This window comes from Pleurodeles waltl, chromosome 12 (assembly GCF_031143425.1).
Source record: "Pleurodeles waltl isolate 20211129_DDA chromosome 12, aPleWal1.hap1.20221129, whole genome shotgun sequence".
Taxonomy (NCBI): domain Eukaryota; kingdom Metazoa; phylum Chordata; class Amphibia; order Caudata; family Salamandridae; genus Pleurodeles; species Pleurodeles waltl.
The window spans coordinates 252,060,081-252,078,681 of record NC_090451.1 but is presented as its reverse complement, the minus strand read 5'-3'; the positions used below and the strand labels follow the sequence as shown (position 1 = coordinate 252,078,681).

General features: G+C 43.1%; 1 protein-coding gene across 1 annotated transcript in view; it reads left to right on the top strand.

The window, feature by feature from the left end:
* Positions 1-14,894, top strand: part of N4BP1 (NEDD4 binding protein 1) — a 160,569-nt gene extending 145,675 nt beyond the window's left edge. The window contains exon 7 of the mRNA XM_069217885.1: positions 13,410-14,894. Coding sequence (XP_069073986.1) covers positions 13,410-13,746 — 337 coding nt within the window. The 3' untranslated portion in view covers positions 13,747-14,894. The remainder of the gene's footprint in view (positions 1-13,409) is intronic.
* Positions 14,895-18,601: the final 3,707 nt, after the last annotated feature.

The following is an 18,601-nucleotide window of genomic DNA, read 5'->3' as shown; positions in this document are numbered from 1 at the left end:
GCAGCCATAATGGCGCTGCTGAAACTTCGCATTGCAGCTTCACTGCTCATCGGAATCAGTGCATCCTCTCAACTGCCCAATGCATCCTCAACACTGGCATTTGCATCACAAGCCCAGTCAACAGAATTCTCGACATCAGTGCAACAGGACCTCGCACCTCAGCCTCTGCACACCTCTGAACCAAGGCATCACTTCGACTGGGTGATGCATCTTCGCAGATCCACGCAACGCTCAGCAACCAGGATTTAAATTACTTTGGTTTCGCAGGTCCCTGTAGCTGGCCCACACTTCATCACAGTCAGCCTGAACTTTTGACTTTGGCCGACACGACCAAATATCCCCAATAGTGCTTCTTGCCAATATTTTTACTTCAAAATTCAACAACTCCAGTTCTACTTATTGGATGTTGGTCATTTTAGTATTGTTTTATTTATTAAATTCAGATCTATGTCTATAACTTGTGTGTAATCTTGATGTCTGATGTTTCTACTGTTTGAAGTGTTGCACAAATAATTTACACATTGCCTGTAAGTTAAGCCTGACTACTCTGTGCCATGCGATCAGGAGGGTGAGCACATGTTAATGGCTCCTGTGATGGCTCAAGCATCCAGAAAAAAAAGTTTGTGTGTGCCTCAAACGCTAAATCTCCAGTTTAATATTCAGAGTTCACATGCAGATTATTTAGATGGCTCAATGTGATTCACTCTACTCAAGTGATTTTCTTGGGAATAGAATGGACAGATTCAGAAGTGTAAGAATTGATGAAATTTCAGGACAGATAGTAGTGGTTAATTAGCAACACAAGGTGGTTTTGAATTCTTACCTTCCCGTCTGAGGAGCTTGGCATCCGACGAAGATTGGATGAGTATTGCTCACAAAGGATTGTGATAACTTGTTTTACAGGATGAGTATTCCATGGTTTGAAGAAAAGCTTACACTGCACTTGGAATAGCAAACCAGTAAGAGAAAAATACTTTGATCACTTTGATATATTGCTAGAGCAAAAATAAAATCTTATAATGCACCAGCAGAGCCAGCTACAAGCTATGTTTGCCACTAACTGGGGACTTTGCAAATATTATGGCCCATGTTGTATTAAAAAATCAGATTGCACTCTTATTGCAGATGTGAATGTGATGTAGAATTGTAATAGAGATTTTACTTGCTATTAATCTAGATGGCCCAAGTTACAGCTCTGTGAGGAGGTCAAACTTGTCCTCCTTGTATCCAAAACCCCCAGCAACCCAATATGAGATCTCCATAATAGGAGTTCTAATTCCTAGTAGGACCCTTCTCAACTGTTTTTCTTGATCTTTTAGTCTGACTCTGTGTTGCAGTAGTAACTGGTGACAATAAGCCTGTGAAATGAAATTGTGTATTGGTTGTATGAGAAGGTCAAAGAACACATCAAGGTGCAGCTCCTTAAAATGTTGAATTTGGAGACCACTGAACCTTCGCAAAGTCCCTGTGCCAGACCAAAGGTACCTGTTTCTTACCGGAGGTTGAATTACCTCCTTTTTGATGTGGACTATGGAATACACTCTGCTGTTCACCTTCCTGTCTTCCTAAATCTGTTAAGCTCAGAGATGAGCTGGAGGCTCCTTACTTTACAATCCCTTTCAGCCTATCCAGGAGACACTACCCTTGCCCTGAGTTCCAATGAGAAGGTTGTGTTCTTTGTGTCTGGAAATGTGTTCAGCTTCAAAATCAGGCCTTTTGACTATAAAGCACTTGAGACACATTCCAAAGACTTTAGAACCACATATTGAATGGTCTGAATGCATTCTATCACCCCTATGTAGTAGGGTACTTGGGCTGATCATCTCTCAATTTGAACAAGCATTGCAAAGTTCTAAGCGCCCTTCGAAAAGAAAGTTCAGATTGTTCTAAGTTTGTTGGTCTGCTTTTGTTCACTAAGTAGCTGGGGAAAAAGTAGAACCTCTAATGGGTAAGATCAAAGCCATCTTAAAATGGAAGATTCCAGCCTCTCACTCCCATGTGAATACACTCTTAAACATCATGGGTATTGTGGAAGCTTTGTAGAGAGTGATAGGACTGTTTTTGATCATTTAACTAGGTTTATGTCCAGTGAGTTACCCAAGAATGTCATCTTAATTGTGGATGTTCAGTAGGCTATTCATCAGCCAATAGGGTTTGTGTTTGAGGATCCGGTGTTGAATGTCCTGATTTCATCTGCCCTTACTTATGCAGACCGATGCTTTAGACTATCAACATTTTCCTAAAACACCGTGTAGAGTGTTTAGTCTAAGGGGCATACTTTTATTGCTTTTGTTTTATTGCTGAATTTAATTTGAGATTACTCTTTTCATTGAGATTGCCAGTTACTTTTAGGTTAACATTCTCATTGATGATGGTCAGGTTTTTGCTTTATTTTGTTTATTCCGCTATTTTGATCCCCCTTTCAGCTGTATATCAATTTTGTATATTGTCTTCTTATTAAATGCTTTGTGTTCTCCAGCAGAGTTGGCTGAACATATGTCATGGTGTTGTGCTCTACCTAGACTTGCCACGCACTTCTTGCTTGAGTTAAGTCTTGGTCATTCCATAATCGGCGCATACAGGATTCTCTCTCAGACCTGTACAGCATTGTGCATGGGGTGTCTGGACTCCAACCATGACTCCACAGCCTGTGATTAGTGTTCCCTGAGGCAACCCAAGGGTATCATGGAGCAAGAGGCAAAGTTATTTTTGGCCATGGATCTCAGGAATATTACAAAGCATACCCCTAACTCTATAGGTAAATCTTTGAACCACAAGCCATCTCTTAGGTCTTTCCATAAGAGACACAAAAAGCTCCATGGAAAGGACAAATTTCTCTTCCTCGAGAAAACAATCCGACTCATGGGTCATTTTGTTTTGATTAATGGCAATAAAAAGGCTTGCATATAGCCCCAAATGAGGTATTCTTGACACATGATATTTGTGTGTGTGTGTGTGTGTGTGTGTGTGTAAACTTAAGTGTTTTGATAGACCAAAACTCCATAAATGCTGGACTCATCCTAGTGCAAAGTTACAAACGATCTAGCTGACATTTTCTGCTCCATCTGCCCAGCCCACACATTTAGGTGCCTTTCAATTGGCTATGATGGATCTCGAGGTTAGCCCTGCTACTTTAGGCTTATAGTCTCTGACCTGGACCACTCAATTCGTTGTCTTCAGACTTGTACCTAGAAGGAAAGCTCAAACCACCATGGAGAAATTTCCTCCATTTGGTGCCACCAAAGGTGCTGCATGCTGAGCAGGTATCTCCGTCACTTGTAAAGCTGACTAAAATTATTTGTGTCGAAAAATGTGGATTAATAGTTTGGGTGGATGTGAATCTACCCCAAGTAATAAAGTCGCAAACCTGTTAGGTCCAGTTAAAAGTTTCATTAATTTAAATCTGAGCTCGCCCTCTGCTAGGCATGGCACAGAGCAGGCATGCCTAACTTAAAAATGTGTAAAGCATTTAGAAGTATTAAAATAGATAAGTAGTCAGACGCAGTACAATAAAAATATCTCTCCAATGTATATAAATACTAACATATGTAATAAGCAGAAAATATTAAGAAAAAATACAAAAATATCCAATAAGGGGAGGTGGAGATAAGAATTTTTAGAGATTTAAGTGAAAATAGTGCCAAAATAGGGCAAAATGCCAAAAGTTGTAATGGTCGTTGTACACTGGGGCCGACTTCAATGGAGATGGGGTTGGAATCATCAAGTAAATTGGTCCATCTGCAGTGTAGGAGTAAGCTTGATTAAAAAAAAAAAGGTGTCCCCCATTCAGAAAGAGAGGTTGTTGTTTTTTCTGAACAAAAACTCTCTTCTCCACATGGGGCAAAGCTTTATTTGTAGCCATCACCACGTTACTAAGGGTTGGATACACAAAGCCAGTTGAATCTTTTGGAACTTTTAGGATTTGGTAAAAAATATTTCTATGTCCCAGTGCAGAAAATGAATTTGTTTTGTTTTCGCTTGTGCTGCACATATGGGAATTAAGCAGTGCCTTCCTGATGAAGTTGCAGCTGTAATCTTGGTTGCCAGAAAACCTGCTAAGAAATTCCTTTTTTGTGGGTTGTTCTAACATATTTGTACATTGATGCAAATCGGAAGGCTTAGACCCTTTTAAATCACGCCTTTCTGACCTCTCGCATGGTCTATTGTAAAGAAGGAGTTTGCAGTGGAAACAGTTGATGGTTATTTAGATGACCTGTACTCTTTCCTATGTTTTCCTCAGCAGTCATCTTTGTTTTGGTCTTCACTTGCTTCACATTTTCTTAAAGTTTTGATTAATTTCCTCCCACTCGTTCTTTGGAGACTTTAATCCTCTGTTGATTTTCTTGAAGGCATCCCTTCTTGAGCCGTTGTATAGTTTTCCAGTTTGAATTATTACTTCAAAGACAGTATTGCAAGTTACAATAACCTCAGGTTAAAGGGTTGGTAAACTGAAGGTCTTTTCTTTTTATACTCCTTTCATAGTTTTCAGCCCATGAAAATTGGTTTTCTTTATCCGCCCAGCCTACCAAAGAGGAGTAGCGTCTGTGTACACTGGACCCCTTGTTTGTCAAGTACTGCTATATTAAGCACACTCGACATGACCGTGGATGATCAGCTCTTTGTAGGGTTTCATGTAGCCAAACAGGGCAAGCAGCACATTTCTGAGTACATAACTGCTGCAGTAAAGTCTTGTGGACTCCTGGAGGGTGCATCACCCTGACTGCCAGGGACAACTATATCTGGTCTGCAATACCTGCATGTAAGACTAGATAAGTGTGTATGTGTGTTCTCCCCAGATGAACACAAAAATGATTCAAACTAAGGAGCTGACCTGGACTCTTCTGATCATAACTTGTGATGTGCAAAATTTGCGTAGTTCGGGAAAATTAAGCAAATATACATGTAATTATGCAAAATACAAAACTGTTATTTAGTGCTATATTTTACCACATAATCTGCAGTGAGAAAAATGCTGTTGCCATCTCAACAGCCACTTTTGTTCTGGTTGTTCTTGCACTATAATTGTGCAGCAAACTGCAGTATAATTATGTATATGGCACAATTTCAAGAGCTTTGCATAACTCAGTTATGCAAATAACGCCACCATAATTAACGTTTTCCCAGGCCTAATCCTAAACCTACTGGTGGTATAAATTGTGAACAGTAATCCCAGACTGGAAACTGAATGTAGAGGGTGCAGGTGCTCCAGCAATTTGCAAGGGAGTAAATGCAAAACTTCTTTAGGGAAAATAAAGGCAAGGCATCATCATTAATAGTTGAATGGGAGGCCTTTAGGGCCACAAGAGGTCACTGCATTTAAACAATAGATGGCATTGGGTAGACACTGGTCAGCAAGGTAAAGAAACAGGAGCAGGCCTTGCGGGTGGTGGAAAAGGCAGCTAGAACACCCTGAAAATATTAGTTGAGGATAGGGAAAGACTGGCACATTTCCTTGAGAGGCTAAGGAATTTTGACTGCAGGTAATGTCTAGCGAGAGCGCATGATGAGCAAGCAGGTTAAGACGGAGGCTTTCGGGCTTGTTAAGAAGTCCCAAGAACATAAATTTGTTGCCCCCTAAACCTACTGCTCTCCCCTGTACCAACCCCCCCACCCCACCCCCGGTTTGGGAATCTATACTACGTATGAAGAGACTATGTTCGCTGTGTGAAAAAATGTGGCCTTTTTGTGTACTGAGTGAGACATATATGCAGCTCCAGCCGAGGTTGATGTTCAGTCTATACAGAACTGCGTGAAGGCGGTGAATGTGAAAACCTTGACCCAAGAGAAAGTGCTTGAGGGAGGAAATAACATAGACCAAAAGATGAGGGCTCCTGTAAAAAGCATGGTGAGGAGGAAGGTCTTTGGGTCAAATGGCTAGCCAATGGTGCTCTGTGAAACATACTTTGACCTTCGAGCACCATTGCTTTTGAAAGTGTACAACACCACCAGAAAGAGTGGATTTCAGCCAACTACTAGAGAACTGATTATGGTCTTAATTTCCCCCCCACCCCCCAAAAAAAGTCGGCAATTGTAGGAGTGTATCAGCATATAAGCCTCTTCCAAAGCTCAACACTGATTATAAGGTGCTGATCAAACTCTCCGCTGTCAAGCATCTGCCACATATGTTGGAGTTGTTACACTCTAATCAAAATGGGTTTATTCCAGGGCGCAATACAGCAACAAAAAGTTAATGCAAATTAAATGTCAACCCACAACCTTGAAATCAAATGGTTTAATATTTTTGGTTTATATTGTAAAACTGTTTGATAACAGCACTTTGGCGCATTATGCTGGAAAAGATAGAGGTGGGCTTGGTTCGAGCTTCATACTTGGGTTGGTGTGTTCTGTGCAAAGACTCGAGTCCTCATTTGTCAAGTAGCGTCTGGGTCATACGCATTAGGGAGAGGTTTGCTACAGTGGTGTCTACCCCAATATTACCTGCCCTAGCAGGGAAGCCTTTCTATACATAGATGATCTACTTCTGCTATACCCGAATGACTTACATACAGGCACAGAGGGTGCAATGAAGCCTCTTGAGAGATTCGGTGAGGTGTTGAGGTCCAAAGACAAATGGAGCATATTCAGGATTTACCCAAAATAACAGTCCTTTATCTCTGTAGATCACCAATTCAGTGTAATGCATAGCAACAATGAAAGTAAGCATATCATTGTGGAAAAATTGCCTATTGTCATCTTAGCGAAGATAGTAGCCTTACTTAGGTTTTTATATTATGTTGCAGTTCTTCCAGTAATTATTCCTGATTATCTGTTTCAGGAAATGGACACAATCTTTAATAGGCTTGTTTTGGGGTGCAAACTGATGATGGGTGGCTCTAGCCAAGTTGTGACTGCTTGTGTAGGAGGGGAGATTTACTGCTCCTGCAGCTCAATTACAGTGGGTTAAGGAAAGAGCAACGCACAGGAGTGGGAGATAGCTGTCATGCCCACACTCCTGGAACTGTTGACAAATATTGTTGACACCCAAGGGACTGGAAAGACAGATGGGTGAAGACCCTCTTTAGAAGAGGCATTCCAACTCTTCAAAATGAGACCGGTAGGAGGAGAGTAATGTCATGAGCAGAAAAAGGGATAGAGACGATGGACGACCTGTAGGATAGGGTAACCCCGTAGACTTTAAGGCTTAGAGCACTGGCTCCCAACCTTTTGACTTCTGTGGACCCCCACTTTATCATTACTGGAAATCGTGGACCCCCACTGAAACATTATTGGAATCCAGGGACCCCCCCCCATTATTGAAAGCTGGAAACCTAATCAGTTAATATTATTTAATTTTCTAAGCAGTTGAGGACCCCCTGAGAAGGCTTTGCGGACCCCCTGGGGTCCCTGGACCACAGGATGTTAACCACTGGCTTAGAGAGTATCAGGAGCTCAGAAAAGCTTTTTGGATACCTGTGAGACATTTCTGTATTTTATGGCGCCATTAGCACAACACTACTGAGGATGTGGAAAGTAGGCTGGAATGAACCACCTGTGCAGCAGGGTTTAAAAATAGTATGCTCTACAACTGACAAGTGTAGGGCATTGACAACAATGTACTGCATATTCTGCAGGCAGTCCAAATGGTCAGTAGAGACTCTTAGGAGCAATACAGGTATGTATTTTAGTGAAGAGGACTGGTGGATAATACTGAAAAACTCTAAAAATCTCAAGAAGTACAAGATGTAGATTAATATTCTACAACATGCACAAAGCATATCTTACTCTCTAAAGAAGTACTAGAATATTTTTAAAGAGGCACAAGATAGTTGTCCTAGATAAAAGGAAATAGGCTTGGACTTCTGTTCATAGGGTGCCTTGAATGCTTGGCCTGTAGGGACACTGATAGGAGTGTTATGTGGGCACCAGGGGTTTGTATTTTAAGACTGTATACAACATTGTAGCCTGAGAATGTAGCAAATGTTTTTATTGACACTTCACTCGTATTATCTTCGCGTCCAATTGCAGTGAGCTGGAAGGCTCTTAAAAGCTCAAGTCTGCACACTTTTCATAGAGAGATGTTGAAATGGGCTGAATGTCAAAGTGTTTTGTTAAACAGGGAACCGAATCGGACTTTGAGGAAGCCAGACTTTGCCTGGCACCACCTGGGACGAGATTGTTAACGTAATGCCAGACAATGGAGCAGGACAGAAGCTTGAGACAACACATGTACAACATAAGACACACGAAAGTATTAGTTCAGAGATGAGAGGAAAATCTTATAAGCCCTTAGTAATGATCTTTTGAAAATGAGTGTTTTAAAACTGATTTCAAAGGAGAACTCAAGGTTCTGTTTCTTATTTTGATATTGCAGTGTAGAGGCTGGATAGGTAAAACACATGAAGATTCTGCTGCATTATGGTAGGGTATGGGATGGGACTACAAGACTTGACTCTACAACGTTCTTTAACAGAAGTCCAATATTTAACAATGATATTACTCTGGATTGTTTTCTGTTACAAAAAAACACAAAAATGTGTTTAAAAAAAAAATATGATGTCCAAAAACAGTTTTGCTATGCCTTGCCTAGAAAGGTCCTCCCGAGGGCATTCGTGCTCACCTTACTAGATATATGGTGTCTTCCGAGCTATCGCCAAAGGGGTTCCTGTAACCAATATTTGCCAGACGGTTACATGGTTCTTCTTTCATTGTTTGCTAATCACTACTGGCTCAAGCTCAAAGTGATGGCTATTTATTTTGCTTTGCCTGTGCTACATAACTTGCATGGTTAATCAACACTACTGTCTCACATCACTTCCCAGAGGGTTCTGCTATGCAGTTCCTACTCAGGGAGAGTAATCAGCAGAAAGTTGTTCCCATTTGTAGAACAAATTACTTGCCTGTGGTTACAAGAGGTCTGATAGATACATAATCTTCCTATTGATTCTTCATTGCCCTCCCTCTGCCCTGATAGTTGCTTCCATAGGTAAGTAAATGTGTTTTGTGCTACTATTGTTGCCATCATTGATGGTTTCTCACTTCCTTTTCTGCACCTCAGTATGGTGCGCAGAAAGTTAAAGGAAGTACCGTCCGAATGTTATCTGTTATGTGTGAAGTCATGGCAGAAGCCAGTTGGAGCCCTATGGTAGGCTTGGAGAGCTACTGCTTGGAAACTTTTTCTGGATCAGTCTGACTCCTGGAAGAAAAGCCTAAAAGGGATATGGGGTTTATATCGCCTAACACATGTCGAATTTTGTGTCAGGCAAGATGTTTTAATGTCTGTTTTGTCCCATGGACAACAAGACATTAAATCATGGTATGAGCTCTGTCACTCTGGGCTCACAGCCAGTCACAAAATGTTGAAAGAAATCCATCCTGTGAACATCAGATGTTTAGGAGCAGTGACGGATTTTTGTGATGCTGCATAATAACCATAGCATTGCTACCCCAGCCCTTGGAATATGTGCGGACAGCTGAGAACACATAATGCAATGCATGTGGCATAATAAATTACACTGACAACTCCTTTGTGGATAAAATGTTGCATCTTTATTTGTTACAGAGGTTGGGTTAGCTTATGGACGATCCAGGTGTCCGCTGCGAGTTCATCATACAATTGATACCTATCCTGAGAAAACTAGAGCTGTCAATACAAATATCCTAGCTTGGATTCTATGCAGCTCATTCACTTAGTGGTTGCACCCTGCTTTTTTCTTTTGTGTCATGCTCCTGACAAGTCAGAGTGAGATTCTGGTCAGCCTCCACAGTTGCTCAGGATTTCAGCTGTCTTTGTAGGATTAAGGAATGCTGTCACATCATCCCAGGCCCTGCCATATTGACTCCCAGTGACCTAAGGAATTCCCTTTTGTATCCAAGATCCACTATCTGGAGACAGAAGTCGTTTGAAGATTTAGGCTCATCCTGTAACTCCGCTGTGCGATGCTGAAATAGACATGCACAGTAATAATGCTTCTCCTTTACCTTGCATGTATCCAGGTCGGTTGGGTAGGTGGAGAACGCCGGCCACAAATAGAGCCATTCCAGCCTGCTGACCCCTTCTAAGACACCTCCCATTCTGGTCTCATCCCTCCCCTCATGACACCACAGGCCAAGAAAAAGGTGTGCAGCCCTCTTGACCTTTGTTGGTCCTTACTGCACAAAGCTTGCATCCTGTATTGTAGGGGACAAACACTACAATGTTGTCCCTTCTGTCACTCTGCAAGTGATGTGGCCAGCTGCATAGCATTGCTATCACAAGGCAATTCTTTTTGTGGGGACTTTTTTGTCACCAGACACATGTTGGATGATGCAGTGTTGGTTCATTGTGGCTGCAGATTACGTGCAATGGCGACTTTTAAAAGAGTGATAACATTTGTAGTATGAATGTTTCCAGATACTCTAGCAATATTTGGGTTAGATTATGCCATTTATGACATCTTAGCAATAACCAATCAGTTTATAAATCATGGCAAATTACTATTTTTTTTATGTCAAGTGAAGTTCCACAGTTCCCTACAAAAGAATTGTTTAGTTCAAAATTATCTACTAGGTTGGGCACCAGCCCAGTAGGTGGTAGCTAGTGCAGGGCCATCATCATCTGTGTGCCCAAATCTATTTAAAATTGCTACATCTGGCCTTGGAGAAAGTGAGAATTTGTGATAATACTTTGCATGCAGCATAATAAATGACACTGACAACTAGTGTGTAGATATATGTCACAAGTTTATTTGTTACAGAGCGTGGGTTAGCTTATGGGTAATCCTGTTGTTAGGGATGAGTTAATCGAACAGTTGACACCTATCCTGAGAAAGCTAGAGCTATCTTCTTAGAGGTATCATCATTGATGTGCCTAGATTTTTTTACAGGTCATCCGCTTAGAATGGGTTGTCATTCTACTCTTTCCTTTTGTGCCATGCTCCTGACAAGTCAGAGCAAGACCCCAGCCAGTCTTCACAGTTGCTCAGGATTTCAGCTGTCCCTTGAGGGATTAAGGAGGTGCATCAAGTCATTCCAGGTCTCCCCTCATAGTCTCTACAATTACCTGCGATATTCACTTTTGGCTCCACTACCTGAGGTCCTTGTAGTTGTTTAAGGCATTAGGATTGCCCTGTAACTCCACCAAGACTGGGTGATTGCAGCTTGCAATAAACGAGGCCCCGCTACCTGTGCTGGCTCCTTACTTTTACTAGTATCATATAGCCTCCTGCAAGGCCTCCTGGATATTGAGCAGGACACTGACTACCCAAACATCAGAAGAGCACCCCCATCTTGTGCAAGGCTTTCATTCAGATGCTTACTCAGGAAACTATGTATAGTGAAGCGGGAATTGATTGCTCCCTAAGTTTCGATATTGTGAGGTGAATCCTCCTGGCCAGTTTAGAAGCATTTGATGACCTAGCCCTGTGCACTCCTTTCACAGGATGATTTCTGAGCAAACTATGCCCAGATGATATACAATTATTTGGTTTTTATGAACCTCTGATTTACAGCTGGCAAACATTGGTTCGGGAGAAGGTGTTTTTGTTACTTCCCAGGAGAGGCTGTGATTAAAACGTAGAATAAAGCTTGGTTATTATGGTGCCCCGAGCACCCGTGATGCAGGATCCACGCAGCTCAGGAAGAGAGGAGATCCACCCAGCCGTTCGTCATATCAGTTGGTGCCTGCAGATTCAGGGGAGTGACTCCTTCACTCCAAGGGAGATTCGTTTTTGCTTCTCAGTGCAGACGGAAGACTTGCCACCCTCAGAGGATTCCCAGCTGGGGAAATGTTGCAGTTGCTGGAAGGAGCCAGAGAAACAATGTTGCAGAGCAGAGTCGTCACTGTAGCTGCAGATTGTAGGTTCCTCTGGAGTCCAGTTGCTGTTTCAGTGGCCAGAAGTCGCTGAGGAGTCCTGCTGTAGTCTTGCACGTCAAATCCGAGGACCAACCCAAGAGGGAGACCCTAAATAGCCCTGGAAGGGGGATTGGTCACCTAGCAAGGTGACCACCTATCAGGAGGGGCTGTGATGTCACCTGGCCAGTTGGATGGTCCCAGAGGCCTCTGCTCACCTTGGATTTATGATGGCAGAATCAAGTGGCCACTTGGAGGAGCTCTGGGCACCACCCCTAGGGTGGTGAAGTACAGGGGAGTGGTTACTCTCCTTTCCATCGTCCAGTTTCGCACCAGAGCAGGGGCTGGAGGTCCATGAACAAGTGCAGACTGGTTTATGCAAGGAGGGCACCAAGTGTGCCCTTCAAAGCATGCCAATGGCTTGGGGAGGCTACCCCTCCTAAGCCATGTAACACATTTCTTATGGGAGAGGGTGTTACCCCATCTCCCAAAGGAAATCCTGTCTTCTGCCTTCCTGGGCTTGAGCTGGTCAAGCAGCAGGAGGGCTGAAACCCGTGTGAGGGGTGGCAGCAGCGTGGGCTGCCCGGAATACCCCAGAAAGCTGGTAGAGCAATGCTGGGGATCCTCTAAGGGGCCCCCAGAGTGCATGGAATCATACAACCAATACTGGCAACAGTATTGGGGTAGGATTCTGACATGTTTGATACCAAACATGCTCAGGTTCAGAGTTACCATTAGGTAGCTGGACATAGGTAGTGACCTATGTCCAGTACACACGTAAGATGGCGCCCACGCACTCACGAAGTCCAGGAAAATTGAGCTGGAGTTTGTGGGGGCATCTCTTCTCATGCTGGGGTGCCCTCACACACAGGTACCTGCACACTGCTCTCTGGGCTAGGAGGGCCTACCGTAGGGGTGACTTATAGTGACCTGGTGCAGTGACCTGAAGTAAAAGGGTGCATGCACCTTTTCACACAGGCTGCAATGGCAGGCCTGCAAACACATTTTACATGGGTTGCATAATACATGCTGCAGCCCATGGGGAACCCCTGGTACCCCAATGCCCTGGGTACCATATACTAGGGACGTTTATGGGGGCACCAGTATGCCAAATGTGTGGGGTGTGTGAAGTCCCAGCGACCAAATTTAGAGGGCAAGAGCAGAGTCACTGGGGCCCAGGTTAGCAGGATACCAGTGAACACAGTCAAAACATAGTGACATCAGGCAAAAAGTGAGGGTAACTGTGCCAAAAGGAGGGCACTTTCCTACATTGTCCTCCTGCTTTTCCTCTAACAGTATGTAGGGGGTCACGAGCAAAGCATTAATAGACAATCACTTGACCTTCTTTAGGAATGTTTCATTGCATAATGGATGTTTTTCCTGGCAAACCTCTTGTGTGTCTGTCAAGTCAGCTGGGTTCATGCAGTGCCTGACGACAGTTGCTGGGAAATAAACAAGTCTATGCGTTGAATAAAGCTCTTGAGGGAATGGTACTCTAACTAATGAACTTAACATGCAAACTCAACTGGAGAGTCTAAATTGAAGGCAGGAAGATTCATTATTTGAGTTATTACATTTAAACTATGTTCATTATTTAAACATTTGGCTGCAAAACATAATTTATTTTTTGCTCTTTTCTCAGCAATGTTCCTGCACCATGCCTTCTCACGAACAATGAAGGTTTGAATGTCTCTAAACCATCCCTTATTCCGCCAACCACCTCTGCCACTAGTGTGGACGTCCAACCTGAAATTCAACTACCCGGAGGTCCTCAGCTTTGCTGTACTCTACAGGTGCAGAAAGTGCAGTCTTGTTTAACCAAACCTACACAGAGAACTAGTGCAGAAACTATGCATTTAAAAAGTGAATTGCTTAATATTTTTCCTGAGATCCAGCAAAGACATAAAATTGATGAAATCTTAACTGCACACCCATACATGAGGGACCTCAATGCATTGTCTGCCATGGTATTGGACTAACTGTTTTATAACCCTCTTATTTTCTGTTTAAGAACTGATATAGAATGTAGCTGATGGCTCAGCATTACTAATTAAAAGCAGCAAAAATCTTTGCATACGATGCTTGAGGATTTTCAAGGATGGGGGACGTTTTTTGTATCTTAATCTTCACTCAGATGAGACACTAAAGCCAAGAACATTGACTTGTACACACCAGTTGCAGTTGTTTTTTGGGAGAGTTTTTTTATCTGACACAGTCGAAATGCACGCATTAGACCCATAGTTGTTTTTCTAATCTCATGATATTTTCTCACTTGTCAATAACCAGTACCGGGATACCCTCTGTAAATTGAACATTTTATCTGTTTGAGGAAGGTATGTTCAGCAAGTAGCATTTTTTGCATTCTCTTCAGATACACTGCTGCATGAATTTTGCGTGCATGCATGCCATGCAGTGTACTTGACTTACCTCATATTCTGGTATTGCAGACATGTAATTGACCACCTTATGCAAAGCAAAAGTGGTTTGTGAAATGATACAATCATGATATTATGTGCACAAGGAAATATTCTTGGAGTGGTCTGCGGAGAAATTAGGACATATTCTTAACACTATTGTTTCTGATAAAACTCAATTCAGTCCGTATCAGGATGAGCTTTTACTATAAATGTTAGTAAATGAACAATCTGTGTGATCTGCATCATTCAGTGAAATGTATATTGGATCCTATTTGTATTAAGTGATTGTTATGTATATATATCTAATGCATGGAATTGGAACTGGACACACAATGTTAAAGCAAAACATGAAAAAAATGTTTTTCCAGAGTGTGCTATTTTTTTAAATAAATGAAACCTTTTGTAGTGTCATGTACATTGTATAATAAATGTAACAACCCATACAAAAGGCTAGATCTAGATTGTAAGTACATATGTACTGTGCACATTTTGTACTTGTACCTATTTATGATTGCTAAATATTAAAAGTCTTCATGTTGATCTTATCTTGGCAATCTACATGAACCCGTGAAGAAGAGACCCGGTGTAATTAGCTTATTCTTTGTACAACAACTTTGTTCCTTTATGTGGAACATTTATTGCTGCTAATAATGTAAAATAGGGGGTTTTAATTTTTGTATTGTGGATTAAAGTTTTGTACATTACATAAATCAGGTGTGTTTGTTTGGAGATGTGGATCCTGAGCATTTTAAGTAATCCCAAGATAAACAGATAAACAATAGGTCAGTTTTATCATGGTACTAATATGTTGAGTTATTTTTCTTCCAGGCTCAGGGAATGTCTGTGGCTTCTGTCAAGTAGGTGAAATATATATTTGCATTTTTTTTTTTTAACCTCATAGGCCACTACACGCAGAATACTCTCTACCAGCATTGTTCTTCAGTTTCATCTATATGTCTCCCTTTCATAACATTGGTAGTCCTTCACCTGGCTTCTTTTTCCCCACTCCATACTTTAGTTTCTTTTTAATCCTGGCTTCCCCCTAATTCCCAATCTGGTTGGGACACTGCTTTGCAAACTTCTGGCAGGGAAAGTACTTTGAAAGGATGCTGTATTATTAGAGAACTTTTGGCATCTCCTAGCCTTGTGCGTGCATCCTTTTTCACCCTAAACTATAGCCCTCCCCTTAGAATAGACATATTAAATTGCCAATTTATGTATGTTTTTTTGGCCTTGTGCTCTGGAGATTTCTCTGAAAATCACCTCCCTCATCAGAAGTAAGTATTACTCTTTTTTACCTCAGGATGCTTGGTCTGAGGTCCTTTTTTTTCTAATATACAATAGGATGTTTTTTCTAGGGCTGAAATATTTTCAATATATCACATCTTCCTCTACCATGGGCCCCAGCCGTGCTCTATGTAGAAGACTTCAAAGCTTGCAGCAAGTATGGGAGACAGTTCTCTCCGGTAAACCTGCACTGTGCTTGTGTTGACTTTCCGCAGAATCTCCATCCAGGGAAATCCTCTACTTTCTGTGTTGTATTTCAGCCAAGAGTTTGCGCTGCTCATCTCTTCCGTATAGTGACAAAACCAATGGGACTGTACCTCAACAGGATGTAAACTTTGTTTCTGATGGATACAAATACCTGTGGATTCCTCACCTAATGAATTCTCCCCATGCGCAGCATTCAACGGAAACTTCTTTCCAGCTCTGCACGTCGGCGAGGACGTCACAATTGCCCGACTCCACGCAGCTCCGTCTGACGTCATTGTGGCAATAAGAGGCCCTTTGCCGGCGTGCTGATGTCATTTTACGCCATTTTTTACGTGCCTTTGAGACGAATAGTTGAATATTGACATTCCATACACTTCATGTCCCAATTCAAGAAAACTTTTATAGAAAAGGAAAATAACCAATAATGGCAACAGTATCAACACATGCTCGTAAAAAAAAAAAAAGAGTTACATAGCCATGAATGTATACCAGTACATACAAATAGAAACATATATACAAATATATATAAGTGTATACCCTCATAATGCAGAAACAATCAAATATACATGTACACACCCAAGGAAATCTCAGTATGACCAGACAGACTACGGGGAAGCGGGAGGGACCGTGAGGAATCCACAGGTAGCTAGTGTATCCACCAGAAAAAGCGTTACCAAAGGTAAGTAACTTGCTCTTCTGATGGATACAACTACCTGTGGATTCCTCACCTAATGAATAGAGTTCCAAAGCAGTACCGCCTTGGAGGTGGGAGTCTGACTGATCATAACAAGAAATCCCGCAGCACAGACCGCGCAAAAAGGCCATGCCCCCTCACCTCAGAGTCCAAGCAATAATGCTTTACGAAGGTGTGGGCAGACGCCCAAGTCGCGGCCTTACAAATGTCTACCACTGGAACACCTCTAGCCAGGGCCGATGTGGCTGACTTAGCCCTGGTGGAATGGGCTCTTATTCCATCAGGAGGATCTTTCTTCGCCAATGAATAACATATCTTAATACAAAGAACGACCTACCTGGATAGCGTTTGTTTGTGGACGGCCTTCCCCTTCCTCTTCCCCACGTATCCGACAAAGAGTTGGTCGTCCAAGCGGAACTCTCTCATCCTTTCTATGTAAAAATTGAGAGCCCTCCTTGGGTCCAGTCAATGGAGCCTCTCCTGCTCCTTAGATGGATTTGGAGGAGGTTAGAATGTTGAGAGAGTGATAAGACTGTCCCAAATGAAAAGGAGTCACTACCTTGGGGAGGAAAGCCGCCCTAGTCCTCAGCACCACTTTGTCCTTATGAAAGGTTGTAAAAGGAGGGTGAACACAAAGAGCTTGAAGCTCACTTACACGCCTAGCAGATGTGATGGCCGTAAGAAACACAGTCTTTAGAACTAAAAATCCTAAAGGGCAAGAATGAAGCGGCTCAAAAGGAGAGCCCATCAAAATGGTTAAGACCAGATTTAAATCCCACTGGGGCATAAGAAACGGAGTGGGAGGAAACCTATTGGTAAGCCCCTTCAAAAACCTCAACACTAAATGGGATTTGAACAAAGAGGGTTGATCAGGAAGACATAAGAAAGCTGAGAGGGCCGAAAGATAGCCCTTGACAGCAGCAACAGCGCAGCCTTGCTGTGCCAAGGACAATGCAAACATCAATATGTCCGACAAATGGGCACTTAAGGGATTAATTTGTCTCTCTCCACACCAACCAATGAATCTAGCCCATCTGCTCGCATAGACAGATTTGGTGGAGTGTCGCCGGGGCAATAAAATAACGTCCACCACATCCGGTGGGAGAGAAAAAGAACTCAGGTTGCCCCGTTCAATCTCCAGGCATGAAGGTGCAGGCTCTGGAGGTGGGAGTGTAGAACCCACCCCTGCGACTGCGAGAGGAGGTCTGCCCTGAAAGGGAGATGGAGCGGAGGGCACATCGAGAGTTGGAAAAGGTCCATGTACCACACCCTTCTTGGCCAATTCGGAGCTATTAATATGGCTTGGGCCCGGTCTTGGCGAATCTTCCTCAGAACTCGAGGAATCAAGGGTATGGGGGGAAACGCGTAAAGCAGCTGGCCGTTCCAGGACATCTGAAACGCGTGCCCCAATGCTTCCTGCACCGGAAACTGAAGGCTGCAGAACAATGGGCAGTGCTCGTTCTCCCGAGTGGCAAACAGGTCTACCTGGGAAACCCCCCACATCCGGAAGATGGAAAGGACCAGCTCTGGATGAAGACGCCACTTGTGATCGGCCGATAGTAGCCGACTGAGACTGTCCGCACGCACGTTTTGAACCCCCGCCAGATGGTTTGCTATTAAGCAAATCTGATGGTCCACTGCCCAGGACCAGAGCCGCAGAGCCTCTCTGCAGAGAAGATACGACCCTACTCCTCCCTGCTTGTTGATGTACCACATCGCGGTCATGTCCGTCAAGACTTGTACCGACTGACCGCAAATGGAAGGGAGGAAGGCCTTGAGAGCCAAACGTATCGCCCGCAATTCCAGCAGGTTGATATGAAACACCTGCTCCACTGGAGACCAATGACCTCTGATCTCCAGGTCCCCCAGGTGAGCTCCCCACCTCAAAGTGGAGGCATCGGTTATCACTGTGGTCACTGGAGGCGGCAACGAGAACGGCTTTCCTTGACACAGGTTGCCGACCGTAGCCCACCATTGAAGATCCACTGCAGTGTCCCTGGAGATCCTTATCGACTCTTCGAGATCCCCTTTGTGCTGAAACCACTGCCTGCGGAGACACCACTGAAGAGTCTCATGTGCCAGGGTGCATGAGTGACCAACAGAATGCAAGAAGCGAACTGACTGAGCAAACGAAGGACCTTGAGGGCTGGAACAACTGCTCCTTCTTGAAACATTGGAATCAACGCCTGAATGTCCTGAATCCGCTGTGGCGGAGGAAAGGCTTGATTC